This window comes from Cyprinodon variegatus, unplaced genomic scaffold (assembly GCF_000732505.1).
Source record: "Cyprinodon variegatus isolate N-32 unplaced genomic scaffold, C_variegatus-1.0 Scaffold452, whole genome shotgun sequence".
In the NCBI taxonomy this organism is placed as follows: domain Eukaryota; kingdom Metazoa; phylum Chordata; class Actinopteri; order Cyprinodontiformes; family Cyprinodontidae; genus Cyprinodon; species Cyprinodon variegatus.
In genome coordinates this window covers 132,572-145,696 of record NW_015150905.1, presented here as the reverse complement: position 1 = coordinate 145,696, position 13,125 = coordinate 132,572, and the positions used below count along the sequence as shown (strand labels likewise).

The following is a 13,125-nucleotide window of genomic DNA, read 5'->3' as shown; positions in this document are numbered from 1 at the left end:
GCAGTTGGTAGCGATACAGCTTAAGACTTGTACTGTAAATGCAGCAAAATAGGAGTTTAATTGGTAAAACTACATTTGAAATCAGGGTTTTATTGACAAATACAAAAGAGAAAATGTTCCCTCGTTATCACTGTTACTAAGACACATCAGCTGTTTAGGTTTATCCACCAGACATGCTCAACTTGCAGGCAAGAGACCATAACAATTAGTAAAATCACTTCTGACCCTCAGATGACAGTCATATGAAGGGGCAATGCTATGGTTCATTCTTCCTGCAATAAAAATCAGACGTAACAACGGCCTGCAGCTGGAGTCCAGGCTTTTCCTGGGAGTACCCTCACCAGGCCTCAAGTATCATGAGTGCAGATGACTCCTGTTTATGAGATGCTGACAGCTCCTTCCTGTCTCACAGATCATGAGCCCTGACTGCTGCTGCCCTGAAGGACACTTTTTAGTTTCTGGTCACTCAGCTCCACCCTAAAACCTAGGCAGGAGGAGCAGTTCCTGGTGGGATGACTGTGAAGACGAGGGAGGAACACAGCGCTGGTCGTGCAGCAGCAGTTTGAGCACTTGATCTCTCCAGCTCCTCAACTCAGAGATGCTTTTTTTTTTTAGGCTAAAGTAGGCCAGTGTAAACTCCCACTTCCTGCCGGCTCTGTCTCACAGGGGGAGAGATGATCCTCCTGTGAAGAGAGAAAAGGCTGCTGCTCTGTAGGGACCGTTTCCACTTATAACACACACACACAAATAGAAATACAGCCACGGAGACAACCAGAGAGTGAGTGGGAGAGCGAGCGAGCGAGGAATACACAAACACAGTGGGGTTCAGGAATGTTAAACACATGCTTTATGGCATAAATAGCAGCCACTTTTGGTAAATTACAGTGAGTGCTTTGGCACTGTAAAGCACCCAGCAGGAAAACGCTCTCAGATTTCAGATCCAGGCCCTGCACTCTCCCCAGGGGACAGAAAAAGGAGCATGTTGTGTTTTTAGTTCTGTGTAAGAAGTCAGAATAAGTACAACTCTTTGCAGTTAGTTAAGTTTTTTTAGTTAACACTGAACATATCAGAAAATTGAAATCAAAGCATATCCTGATCAGATCATGCTTACAGAAATTAGACTTAAAGAAGTGTTGCTGTTTTACTAACAAAGTTGACACCCTTACCCCAGGACATCACAGCTTACATCACCAGTATAGTCCTGAACAACAGCTGAGCTTTTATTAGCTTTTCCCCAAAAGTATCTTGGGTAAATTATGTGAGACCAAAAGGAAAAAAACCCATGTTACTTTCGAGTTTAGTTCACCTTTTTCCAAAGATTTCTTTTTTTAATCTAGGGAGGGGCTAGTATCTGCTATCAAAATCATTTTTTATAATTTTATGCTGTTTCTACAGTTCAAAGTCATAATAAAACCCCCAAAAGGTCCCTGGTAAACTAAACGCTATGATACAAAGAGGAAACCTTCCCACATTCTTCACTTTGGACTGCCAGTCAGTTGGATGAAAAGAAAATGCTACTTTTCCTTTGCCTCCAAAAACGACATGTTTGGCTTTATGGAAATATTTCCAGACTCAAAAACCACAGATGGTGATCATGGTGTGGGAAATAGCCTTTCATTTTTTTCTAAAGCTACAGTTGCCAAACAGCAATATGCATGTCTATGAAGCAGCTGACTCTTCTCCACCTGATTGATTCAGGTCACCAGCTAAATTATAAACTGTTGTATTTGTTTAACACTGCACAAAATTAACACATGGAAACTACCCCTGATTTAGGCAAGTTTTTTTTGTTGTTTTTTTTTAAGTCTATATAATATATAGATATTATCTAAATCAACAATAAATTAGATTTTAATTAGCTGAGGATGATGTCAGGCTAGTTCAAAGTCATCTAGTGCCACGGTGCAAAACTGCTGGACATTTGATGTAGAAGCAAATCACTTGGATTATTAAAAAAAAAAAGTTTTGATATAACTCTCTGCTCAATAAGTGAAATATTTTTAGTAACCACACACAGGCTGGTTTTTACAAACCTTTGTTACTGTTAACAATGATCATTTTCTACCAACAGCCAATAAAAATGAAAACAAAATATGATCACATTATTCATCATCTACGTAGACAGTAAAAACATTTGTAATACAGAAATGTGGCTTTAATCACAAGTTAAATGAAAACCTGCTTAGAAAAGACACATTTCTGACAAACTGGCCTCATCAAAACCCATTTTGAAATTTTTATTGTGTGACTATGTTCACTATGATTTTATTTTACTACATGAACTCGTTTTGAACAGCAACATGTTCACCAATAGTTTGAGATAAAAATAATCAGATGTTCTTAGTTTACACAGATGCTTCTTTACTATTTATGACCAAAACCCTTTTAGATAATGGAAATTGGGAGCTGCACAGTGAGCTCTGAGTTGACCAATCAGAAGTCAGGCATGAGCAGGAGTTCTTATAAACCTGGTATGCAACTATAAACATGAGGACTTTAATAATCACCAAATTATGACATAAGGAATCGATAAGTAAAATCAAAAGTGAGGGAAAACATGCTCATGTTTGGGAATCTACAGCAAATTAAATTCAAAGCAGAGTATTAAGGCTTTCTTGCAGAAAATCCACTTTATGTGTGGCACTGTCACGGACATCATTAATGGGTTTGTTAACTTGGACATGATTACAATACCAGTGCAGGCCACTAATGAAATGTGTTACTTTACCGCATTGTAAAGCTACATTTTTAAGCCCATACTTCTTTACTTCAGTGTACTATCAGATTTTTTATTTTTTTTCCTGACTCAGTCATAAGACCCCTACGGGGTCCCAGTCCCGGCCTAAACATTCCCATTTGAAGCAGGTTTATATAAAGAGACTGTTGAAGCCATCCTGTGGGCTAGTTGTGAGGACATTTCCCTGACTCAGAAGGAAACCAGGAACGATGCTGTGGAACAGTTTACCTCACTCCACACTGGCCTCGGCTGGGGCTCAGCCCACGCACGGCGACTGACTTGACAGGCAGAGTGACTAGTAGCTTCACTTACGGACTGAGAATGGAGGAGCCATGGGAATCTAAAGCGCCAGACTTTGACTCACTGTCTGGGAATATATATGTTGTGCTCTCAGTGAGAGCGAAAAAAAAAAAACACTCACCAAGCACTGATACAATATAGCTGACTACAATTCCACATTAGGGTCGTTTCAGGAGGGCTTGATCAAAATGATTTAGTTTCTCTAGATTCCTGACACTGATCTAAACAGCGCTTAACTAGAACTTGCACCTGTAATTCTCACATTTGCACATCCTGCAATGTTTACACAGCCACAGAAGTAGAAGTAGATGGCAGGTGGAAACTGGAAGCAGATGCATTCAGTTCTTCCTACCAATCACAGCATGTTGCTCACCTGCTTCTGTAACATCTCTTCAGCTCAGCCAGTTTACTCCCCACTGCTAATTATTCTCCCGGTTAATGATCAAACATTTATGAATCTGTCCTACAACTTTACTGGCTTTAAGCCAAAGAAAGATATCTTTTAGACTATTGTTATCAATCTGTGAGCCAAAAATAACTAAACAACGCTTGTTTTTATAAACATAAATTACTTTATTGAATGAAAATGCATCATTTAAGGCATACAGGAATTGAAGGTGAACACACAGCAAAGTAAAAAAAAAAATTAACACATCATCTTTACATTGCACTAAAAATACAGCTGTAAAATATTTAAGAATGCTAGAAATTCATTTACGTATGGTCCATTTTACATGGCTTTCATCACATGTCAGGCAACCATGTTTCCATGGTGTAAACTGATTACATCTTTGGTCCCCGCCTTCTGGCAGTTCTTACTTTAACTAATTCTCTGTTAATACTGAAATCAGGATTTAAAACCACGTGAGGTAAAAAAAGGCACACTTTGGTTGCATGAATAATACAATTTCAAGGCACATTCATTTTAGTCATATGGCTTTGGGTGATATCGTTAACACTGTAGTAACCTTGAGTGCATGGCTTTCATTTTTATACATGTTTGCAGGAGACACACTGACTTTTTTATTGGAAAACAGCAGAATGGCTTTTCCTATCACTGAAACCCATCGGATTAAAGCAAAGGTTCTGGTTTAAGTCAAAACAGAGGCTTACAATGATCCACATCGGCATAGGAATAAAAAAAACAAATAAACTGGTTCCATTCTTCTGTGATGACATACTTCCTCTTTTTCCTTAAGTAAACCAAGGGTATTGGAAGTCACCTGCTATCAGCTAGTGAAGGTCATGGCTGTAGCACCTGTTAGCACCTCGTCTATCTGCACCACAGTACCAGGGACAGCTGTGTGCATTTGCTTTTGTGTGTGCACTTTCAGACGCGCCAAGGGATTTATCCCACCCACGCACCCCTACCTCTGAGCAGCTGCATCTCTGCCATGATCCTGAGCTGACCGGCACCACGAAGAAGATGGGAGACGACTTCTTCATCCAATGAATTCATGGTATTTGTTGTTTGGAATGGGCACACATAGCAAGAAAGGCACTTAACTCGAGTGAGTTTTGTTCAGTTCAAATGGTCCAGCCTCAAAAACACAGTCAAAAATAGAAGATATTTAAAAAAAAACTGCTTCTCAACTGTTTTACAAGGGAACAGAGAACCAAACAAAATGCTTGTAAGTTAGATCCGCAGTGAGAGCTGATTCCCTCCAGGTCTCTTAAATCAGGCAGTTTTGTGATCTTTGTGGCATTTTAAACAATCTGAAAGGGCTTCACATGTTTTCCATGTCACTGAGCTCCTGGTGGCTCTTCTCCTCGCCCCTTGTGGTGCCTCATCCCAAATTGGAGCAGCACCCTGATGAGCTGTGTTTCTGCAGCAGGGACATGCGGCTGAAGGTGCGTGAGCAGACGCTGCATTGGTACTTCTTTACCTCAGCGTGGGTCTGCAGGTGGGCCCTCAGATTGGAACGGTCCGCAAAAGCTCGGTTGCAGTGGGGGCACGAGAATGGGCGCTCGCCTAGACAGAGAGGGACGGAGAGGGGTTGAATTTAAAACATTTGAAACACAACATAAACCAATGAAATCACAGCTTGAGTTATGGATATGTTTATCAAAGGACAAAGCTTCAGTTCTCAGTGCTACTGCCATTAGACAATTTGGACTAAAGGTGATTGGAGGAAGAAGGAACTTCTGTTGATGCACATGAGTCCGACATGTTAGATGGATTCAAAGGTGTGTGCAAACCAAATTAATTTTATGAAGGTGCTAGGGAGTGAGACCAGAAAGAAAAGAATTGCAAGAATCAATAAGGTAGCTGACCAGGCAGTAAACAGGCAAGGTGGTGGACTTTGGTTTCAAAGAGAGACAGAGACAACTTAGATTATATTGGGTGGATTTGAGAAGACTGGATGGTGTTAATTATGTGATAATTGTGAGATAGCTTTCCACACATCTAGACTTTTTAACCTCTTGGGAAGGGACATTTTGTAATTGTTGATCACTGGAATCAGCTGACTTTACGCAATGAGCGTATAAAGTGAGTTAAAATTGTCGAGGTGGGAAGAATTTTGATGAGATGAAGGATGTCATGCGCATAGCATTGAAAATTAATGATTAAAATGATGAAAGATATAATGTGTTGAGGGTAGAAAAATTTAAATATGTATTAAAAAAGGAGATGCTGAGGACAAAACCTTGAGGAACATCAGTAGAAATAGAAATAGTTCTTATTTAAAGGTTTTTGTCTAAATGTGCTGGCTGTGAGAGTGGCACTCTGTTCATCGACTGACATCAACACAGATATCTTGCAAGGTGATGACAATAGTCCTCCTCAAAAAGTGACTGGATTATATTGAATGCAGCTTTCTATTAACACCTCAAACAAAAGCCAACAGAAACACATGAATAAACACAGACACATTGTAAAGATAATGAGGATCACATGGCTGGGCTGCTGGGGTCAGAGCTTGACTGAATTAGCATGATTCAATCAGGCCCAAATGAGATTAAGAAGCTAACAAGTTTCTGCAGGTACTAAGTACTCAGTGATAGCAGTGAGCCTTCAGGCATTCCTTAAACCTTTTGTCCCTATTCTGTCTCCACTCAGGTGCCCCCACCCCCCCAGCAGCCGTGATAAGATAATTAGCCGACGACTCATTGTTACCGAGACATTAAACACAATGAGTGATCAATGAGTCCAAAGAGGGCTTCCCTGTGTGATAATGTCTGCTGATCAAGCGTTGAGTTCATCAGATAGATTGTCATGCCAAAACGACGAGGGAGCAACCTGCTGAATCACACGACTACATGATTTCCTCATCCATAAACACATGGCTGTCTCACGGGAGTCGTAGACCCTCTGGGTGCTTATTTTCTAAGAATGTGGAAGATTTTTGACGAACAGCTACAGTGAGATAATAAATCAGCATTAGCATCTGACTGTTGATGTAACTTTTTATGAAGGGGGGCTTTGCCTTGGTATGTTTAGAAGGGGTGCATTTGAAAACTGATGTATTTCTACATTTTGTTGGGGCCCCAGGCTGCCTTTTGGCCATAGTTAAAAAAAACTTGCAATGCTTTGCACTACTTGTAGACAGAATTCCAACCTTACCTGTATGTGTGCGAATGTGGCCACGGAGCAGCCAGGGCCTGGAGAACGCCTTCCCGCAGGTGGTGCAAACACAAGGTAGGGTGTGTGAGCGGATGTGCATCTTCAGTGCGCCCAAGCTGGTATACTCTTTGGGACAGTGTTTGCAGAGGAAAGCCGGCCTAGCAGCTGTAACGGGGGTCTCTCCTCTTTCCTCTTCTTCTTCAGGGGGGCTGACGTGAGCCATAATGCCGGTGCACTTCATCCTCTGGCGAGGGGCGTATGTGATGACAGGTTCTGGGCTGGGGGGGTCGGAGGTACGACCCTCATCTTCCTCTCCGCTGCTGCTGGCACTGCTGCTGAGGCTGCATGGGGAACTCAGGTCCAGGGGGCCTGAGGTGCCAGAGGGATCTGAAAGGGTTGAAGGCAGATAGAGTGCAGGGAGGACGCTCAGGTCCCACACCAGACCTGTGGGGAAGCAGGTGGAGGTGCTGTCTGTTGATGGTACTTCAGCTAGAGGATAGGTCTCCATTGAAGCATCTGGGAGTAAAAAGGGAGAATGGTTAGGAAATAACAAAATTGAAACTAATTAAATTTAAACAAGCAGTTTAAAAATAGGTTTTCACTTTATATATCAAACAAAGACACTATCCCTTGGTCTTATTTGGTGTGGGGTTAGATGACAAACTTCCTCTTTATTAGATGAGCATAAAATAAGAGCCATATGGGAAAGTTCCAGGGCCGTTTCCTCCCACGTATTCACAAGAGTCTGTAACATGAATGGAGCTCTGTCTCTGCAGAAAGGGGGGAAAGTGCATCTAACGGGCCCTGACTTGATCAGGGAGTCGCCTCTTTCGGAGCAAACGCTGCCAAACTTTTTTCAGAATATTGCAACAGGTGAACCACTTGACTGTTATTCACATATTATAAGAATAAACCGCTTCAGAACTCACCATTCTGACATTCCAGTTCACTGTAGTTTGGTTTTTGTTTAGCGAAATACGTCTTTACCAAGAAGGAACGAGGCATTGTCCTTTTTTTGATTTTAAGATCTGTGCGTAAAAAGAACCTGCGGTCACGACGCAGCGCTTCTGGGAGTTGAAAAGAGCAACAGTCCTTGAAAAAAAGACAGTAGAAAGATCCTCCTTTTGATCCAAACAAGGTGGGATGGATATCATCGACTGAGTTACATGTAAAGCTCCTCTGCTGAGTGACTAAATACTGGCCTCTGTTCTGAAATACTCCAACACAGCCAAGGAGGAGTGTGCTCGCCCGGAGGGCCCCTCCCCACACAACTGCATATCACTGCTCAGAAGTTTGGGAAGAAGCCTCACACATTTCACATCACCAAAAAAACACCAGCTAACACATTTAACACATGGATAGGAGATAAGAGCACTTTAATAGTTAGTCATTTCCCACCTTTAATTCACTATTTAGGTCAATCTAAAATAAGAAATCTACCCAAACTTTGGTATCACTAAATATGTTAAGCCGACCTAAAATCACACTGTTGTTTTTTTTTTGTTGTTGTTAGTTAGTTAGTTAAAAAAAATCAATAACTTTGGTAATTTGTCCAGTTAAACAGTTAAACATGGCTGCAAACATTCCCATCATTACTAAACGTAAACAGATTTCTGTGGAGAAATTGCTCCACCTGCTGGATGAAAGTTTGCACTGCTGTTTTTAGTTTGGCGCTGGGGTGCAGCTGATGGGGGTCAGCAGAAAATGTTTTGTTGTTGTTTATTTTTTAATTATAGCTTTAAGAAATTCAAAAGTTAAACTGAGAAGAAATATGTTTGTGAAAATATTTTGATGTGATTTATGGAAGAAATTATCCCAAGAGAGAGAATAATACAACTACAAGAAAGCAGAATGGTGAAAAGTGCTCCATGTTATGCAGCAAAATTAAATACTTACATGTGCTGTATTAAACGCAAAGGCAAAAGAATATAATTCAATTTTCTAGTTCTCAAGTATAGCATCTCTAAAGTGAGACTTCCTTTTGGGAAACCGGATAGAAATCTTGTTTCTTTCTGCTCAGAGTATAAGCTACTTTACAAGACAGGACCTGTATTTAAAAAGAACTGTAAGAAGGTGGTCATAGAAAGCTGAAGAAGCATTGCAAAGTTGTTTTGACGCTACAGACTCGGATGCACTGTGTCAGCCACATGGAGAGGACGTCAATGCAATCACTGAGTGTGTGACTAACTACATAAACTTCTGTGTAAATAAAACCATCCCTAACAGAACAGTGAAATTCTTTCCAAATAATAGACCATGCATCACAAGTGATCTGAAGCAACTACTTAACGAGAATTTAAGAAGGGAGACAGGGAATTACTGAGAATTATACAGAAACAACTTTAGATCAAGATAAATGAAAGCAAGGAGGCATACAGGAAGAGGCAGGAACCCAAGCTCCAACAGAAATATATCAGAGATGTGTGGTCAGGGATGAAGATCACAGGCTTCAAGCAGAAGGATGATCAAACATATAGCTTGGGTTATTGATGATAGAATTGGGCCTATGTTTTTGTGTTTAGTCCTGTTTCTCTCCTAAATATAAGCATGGGCATAGCTTTTACTGCGTCTTACTGCATGTGCTATCTTATCCCTGTGACATGAAAACTGGTTTAGACTTAATCTGCTAACTCTTGCTTTCATAGAGATAGCCACCTTTTGAGCTAGTATACTGTTATATTTTCTAATATACAAAGTATTTATGGATCAGTGTTTCTATACTCCTTTTGTGTGTCTGCTTCTGTCATCTTGAACCCCCAGTCAACCTTGGCAGAAGACCTTTTACATGGAGTCTGGTTTTGCTGGAGGTTTCTTCCAGTTAAAAGGGATTTTTTTTTCTTCTCCACTGTCCCTGCATGCATTATAGGTGGGAGGGATGGCTTTAAAATCAACAACAAATTCAAACAATAAAAGACTTGATGCTATCAGCTGGTTTTCCTTAGAAACTTTTTTTTAACCAATCTAACTGTATGATCTGCTTGAATTGTGTCTGTGATTTGCCTTGAGGTGATGTGTATTGTTAATTGGCACTATATAAATAATCTGAATTGAATTTAATAATTTTCTTACCCTCTGACATTAAATCAAACTAAAATGTTCCAGTTCAGGAATATAATAAAACAAATAATTATGAAACCGAAGGTTTTGCTCTATCCGTTGGTTGTCAAAGAGCACTGTGGCATTTGTAGCTATAATGTAGCTTGCCACCATCAGCGCATGAATGGGTAAATGACTGAATATAGTGTAAAGTGCATTCCAGTTCTTGGAAAAATGCATGCCAGTGTCAGAATAACAAGGCAGGGAATACTTAAGTCATCTAATGTATTTCAAGTAACAACTCAAGTATAATGTTCATTTTGGTAATATACTATGATGTGATTGAAATAAATCAACCAAGAGCAAACTAATCTGAACTTCCAAAAATCTGTATCATCCCTATAAAAATTCCAGCTACATGCATTTGCCTCAGCCATACACCATAGTAATGACCAGCCATAAAACACATTATTTGTCCCAGAGATTAAACTGTTTTCATATGATATGTGCAGTCAATCAGTAGATAAGGGAAATAACTTTTGAAGGTGCTGTTTGATGCTGGTAAGAAACAAGCCCTGTGTCTTGATGGGGTGAATTGCTGCTCAGTGAATACATCCATATCCTAATAAATCCAACGAACAAATCCAACGATCTTTTTTTCACCAAGTGTTTTGTAAACATAATACTGTAAGGGGAATTATGGACTGCACTCTACTATTGTTTTGTTACATGGATAAATTTAATTCGAGCGTGAAGATATTGAAGTTCCAATTTTCCGAGGTTGTTGGAAGGCACCATTCAGAACACTCAAACTGAACGGCGGGCTCCATTCGCGAGCCCTGATTGGTCCTTTCCTCAGAGTGGGCCGATCCCTGTGGGCGGGGCTTCATTTGAAAAACAAAACAAGGCACCTAGAATTCGCCGTTGGATTGTGCGATTGTCCGAAAAACATAGTGAAAGGTCGCAATAAAGTTAATCAGAAAAGCTGAATCTAGGTAAGAAAACATTTTTTCTACGAGCTAATTTCAATACACGACAGACAGATGGCTGCATCATTTATCATCATTTATCATTAAACACTCAAAAAGCGGTCGCTGTCTGCTTAAAGTCGTTCAATCAGGCGGCGAGGAGAATTAACATGATTTATAGAGTTTGAGCTGTGTAATTTTATTAGAATTATAAGAAGCTGATCTGTTTGGTCAGATCTTCTTATCCAGATAGTCTATGATTTTTTATTCTTAAAACAACAGTCATACTCTGTCATATGAATGATGTTTCAAGTAAAATAGATCAGAAAAGAAGCATCTTTATTTTCTGGGGGAAAATCGGAAAGTGGTGTTTGAAATATAAATAAGCCCCGCCTTCATTTCTGCACACAGATGGAAAAAACAATGCCCGTTTTCTGTTAGTATGCTGCCTTTTCATTGAACTCTGTCGTCAGCAGCCAAACATTGAATAAAAAAAAAAAAAAAGAAATATGAAGAGAGAGATTTACGGAAGAGTATTAGGGCCATGCAAAAAAAAATAAAAAATAGTTAACAGATTTTAAAATATTATTTCAGTTTAATATGGGGGAAAAAGTCAAAATCTCGACTTTTTTTCTCAGAATTCTGAGATTAAGGTCAGAATTCTGAGAAATAAAGTCAGAATTCTAAAAAAGTCAGAATTATAAGAACAAAATTCTGAGAAAAAAGTCAGAATTGTAAGAAAAAAAGTCAGAAAGGTGAGATTAAAGTCAGAATTGTGAGAAAAAGGTCAGAATTCTGACTTTTTTCTGATATTATACTGAAATAAAACGTACATAGTTAACTTTTTTTTATTTTTTTCACTGGCCCTAATCCGCTTTTGTAGAGATTAGTGCTGCTTTGTCAGTTTATAAATGACGATGCACTTAACTATTTGTTTTGTTCTTTTTATCATTATTTGGTGCAGTTTGCGTCTATGTGAGATCGCAAGTCCTACAGCAGAAAACAGAAAAGAATCAAGTGAGGAGCAACAGGAAGAAAGAGTCATGTTCAGGACAATTGCTCGTCTCCTGTTCGGTGGGGAAGAGAACCCTGAAGAAGTCAAGCCTGGAGAAGTAGCTGTGGATGGTTGGCTTGTTGTCAACCATGAAGGTAGGACAAGTAGAATAATATCAGGTTATGAGGTTGAAATTAATATTAAAATAAGCTAATCATTTTTTTAAGTACTATAAACCTATGAACCCAGTGCCTTGCAAATTATCCAAACCCCTTGAAGAGAATTTTATTTGCCTTTTTTACATGTTGTCCTGCTAACAAAGTACAGCCTCAGACTTTTATGTAGGTTTCTAGTATGGAATGTGAAAAAGAATAATGGCTTGATTAAACTATAGGGGGAAAAACAGCAAACAAACATGTTGAAAGAAAGCTATAGGAAGTCATTTACAGTTTTCCACAATTCATCTAAGAAACACAGCAAACAAAGGGAAACTGTGCCAGGTTAAGTTGAAATGAAAATTGGACATTTCAGTATAGATCTAAAATGTTATGTGAGGAGAAGAACTTAAAGTTTAAATCACCTGAACGCACCATTACCTGTGGGAAACACAGTGATGGCAGCATCATGCTGGGGGGAGGCTTTTTTTTTTTTACATTGTTTACAGAACTTTGCCAGAGTTGTTGGATAGAAGTGACAGAGCTAAATAAAGAACTATGAAAAAAAACATAGAAAGAGGATGGCTAAACACACACACCACTATGATGACATTTTTTATATCAAAACCTATTTTTTTATTATTATTATTATATTATCAATAACTTTAGAACTACCACCTTTTTTGTTCTTGTCCTGAAATTCTGAATTTGAAACGTGACCAAATGTGAAAAAGTTCAAGGACTTTTCCTGCCTTTTAACTGCAGTCAAATAGACTAATCTATAATGAGACAATAAAACATTCCCATTCCCTCTCCTAACATTTTGAGTGCTCTCTGTTTATGATCAGATTGCCATTTTGTTTTTTTCTTATTTCTTTTGTTTAAACAGAAAACAGCACACCCTTATGTAATGAATGCTCATTTCACCGTAGAACGAAGCAGATTAAACAGCAACACAGTTGCATAACAGGTTTGCTTGTGTTTTTTTATCAGAGGCAGGTGGATGTGAGAACCAGGATGCCCTGCTGGCTGCAGCACAGCAATCTAACACCACTTCTCAAGAAGACGCACCTGCAGACACAGAAATGAACAGGTGTGACTATGAGGTTCTTCTGTTTTCTTTTTCAATTAAATGATTTTTGCAAGAGACACAAAGAGAACATTTTTAAAGATATGAGTTCATGCTGTTTTTCTGTCCCACCCCCTATATTTCCTGTCTGTCTATCCAGCGTCTTGCATTCAGAGCCCACCATTCCTCCCAGCAGCTCTTCAACCAGTCGGCCTGTGGCTAGCTATGTTTCCCAGCCTAAAGCTGTGGCAGAGCTGACCCAGGTCACTTGTGCCCAGAAGGCTAAGGCCTGGGCAGAGCG

General features: G+C 39.5%; 1 protein-coding gene across 1 annotated transcript; it reads right to left on the bottom strand.

Moving 5' to 3' along the window:
* Positions 1-3,601: 3,601 nt before the first annotated feature.
* LOC107093910 (protein snail homolog Sna-like) lies at positions 3,602-7,812 on the bottom strand. The gene is made up of 3 exons (XM_015389257.1): positions 7,532-7,812; positions 6,603-7,118; positions 3,602-5,009 (listed from the first exon to the last, which is right to left on the bottom strand). Exons 1-3 carry the CDS (start codon positions 7,605-7,607, stop codon positions 4,825-4,827), a joined length of 777 nt encoding a protein of 258 aa, XP_015244743.1. The 5' UTR covers positions 7,608-7,812; the 3' UTR covers positions 3,602-4,824.
* Positions 7,813-13,125: the final 5,313 nt, after the last annotated feature.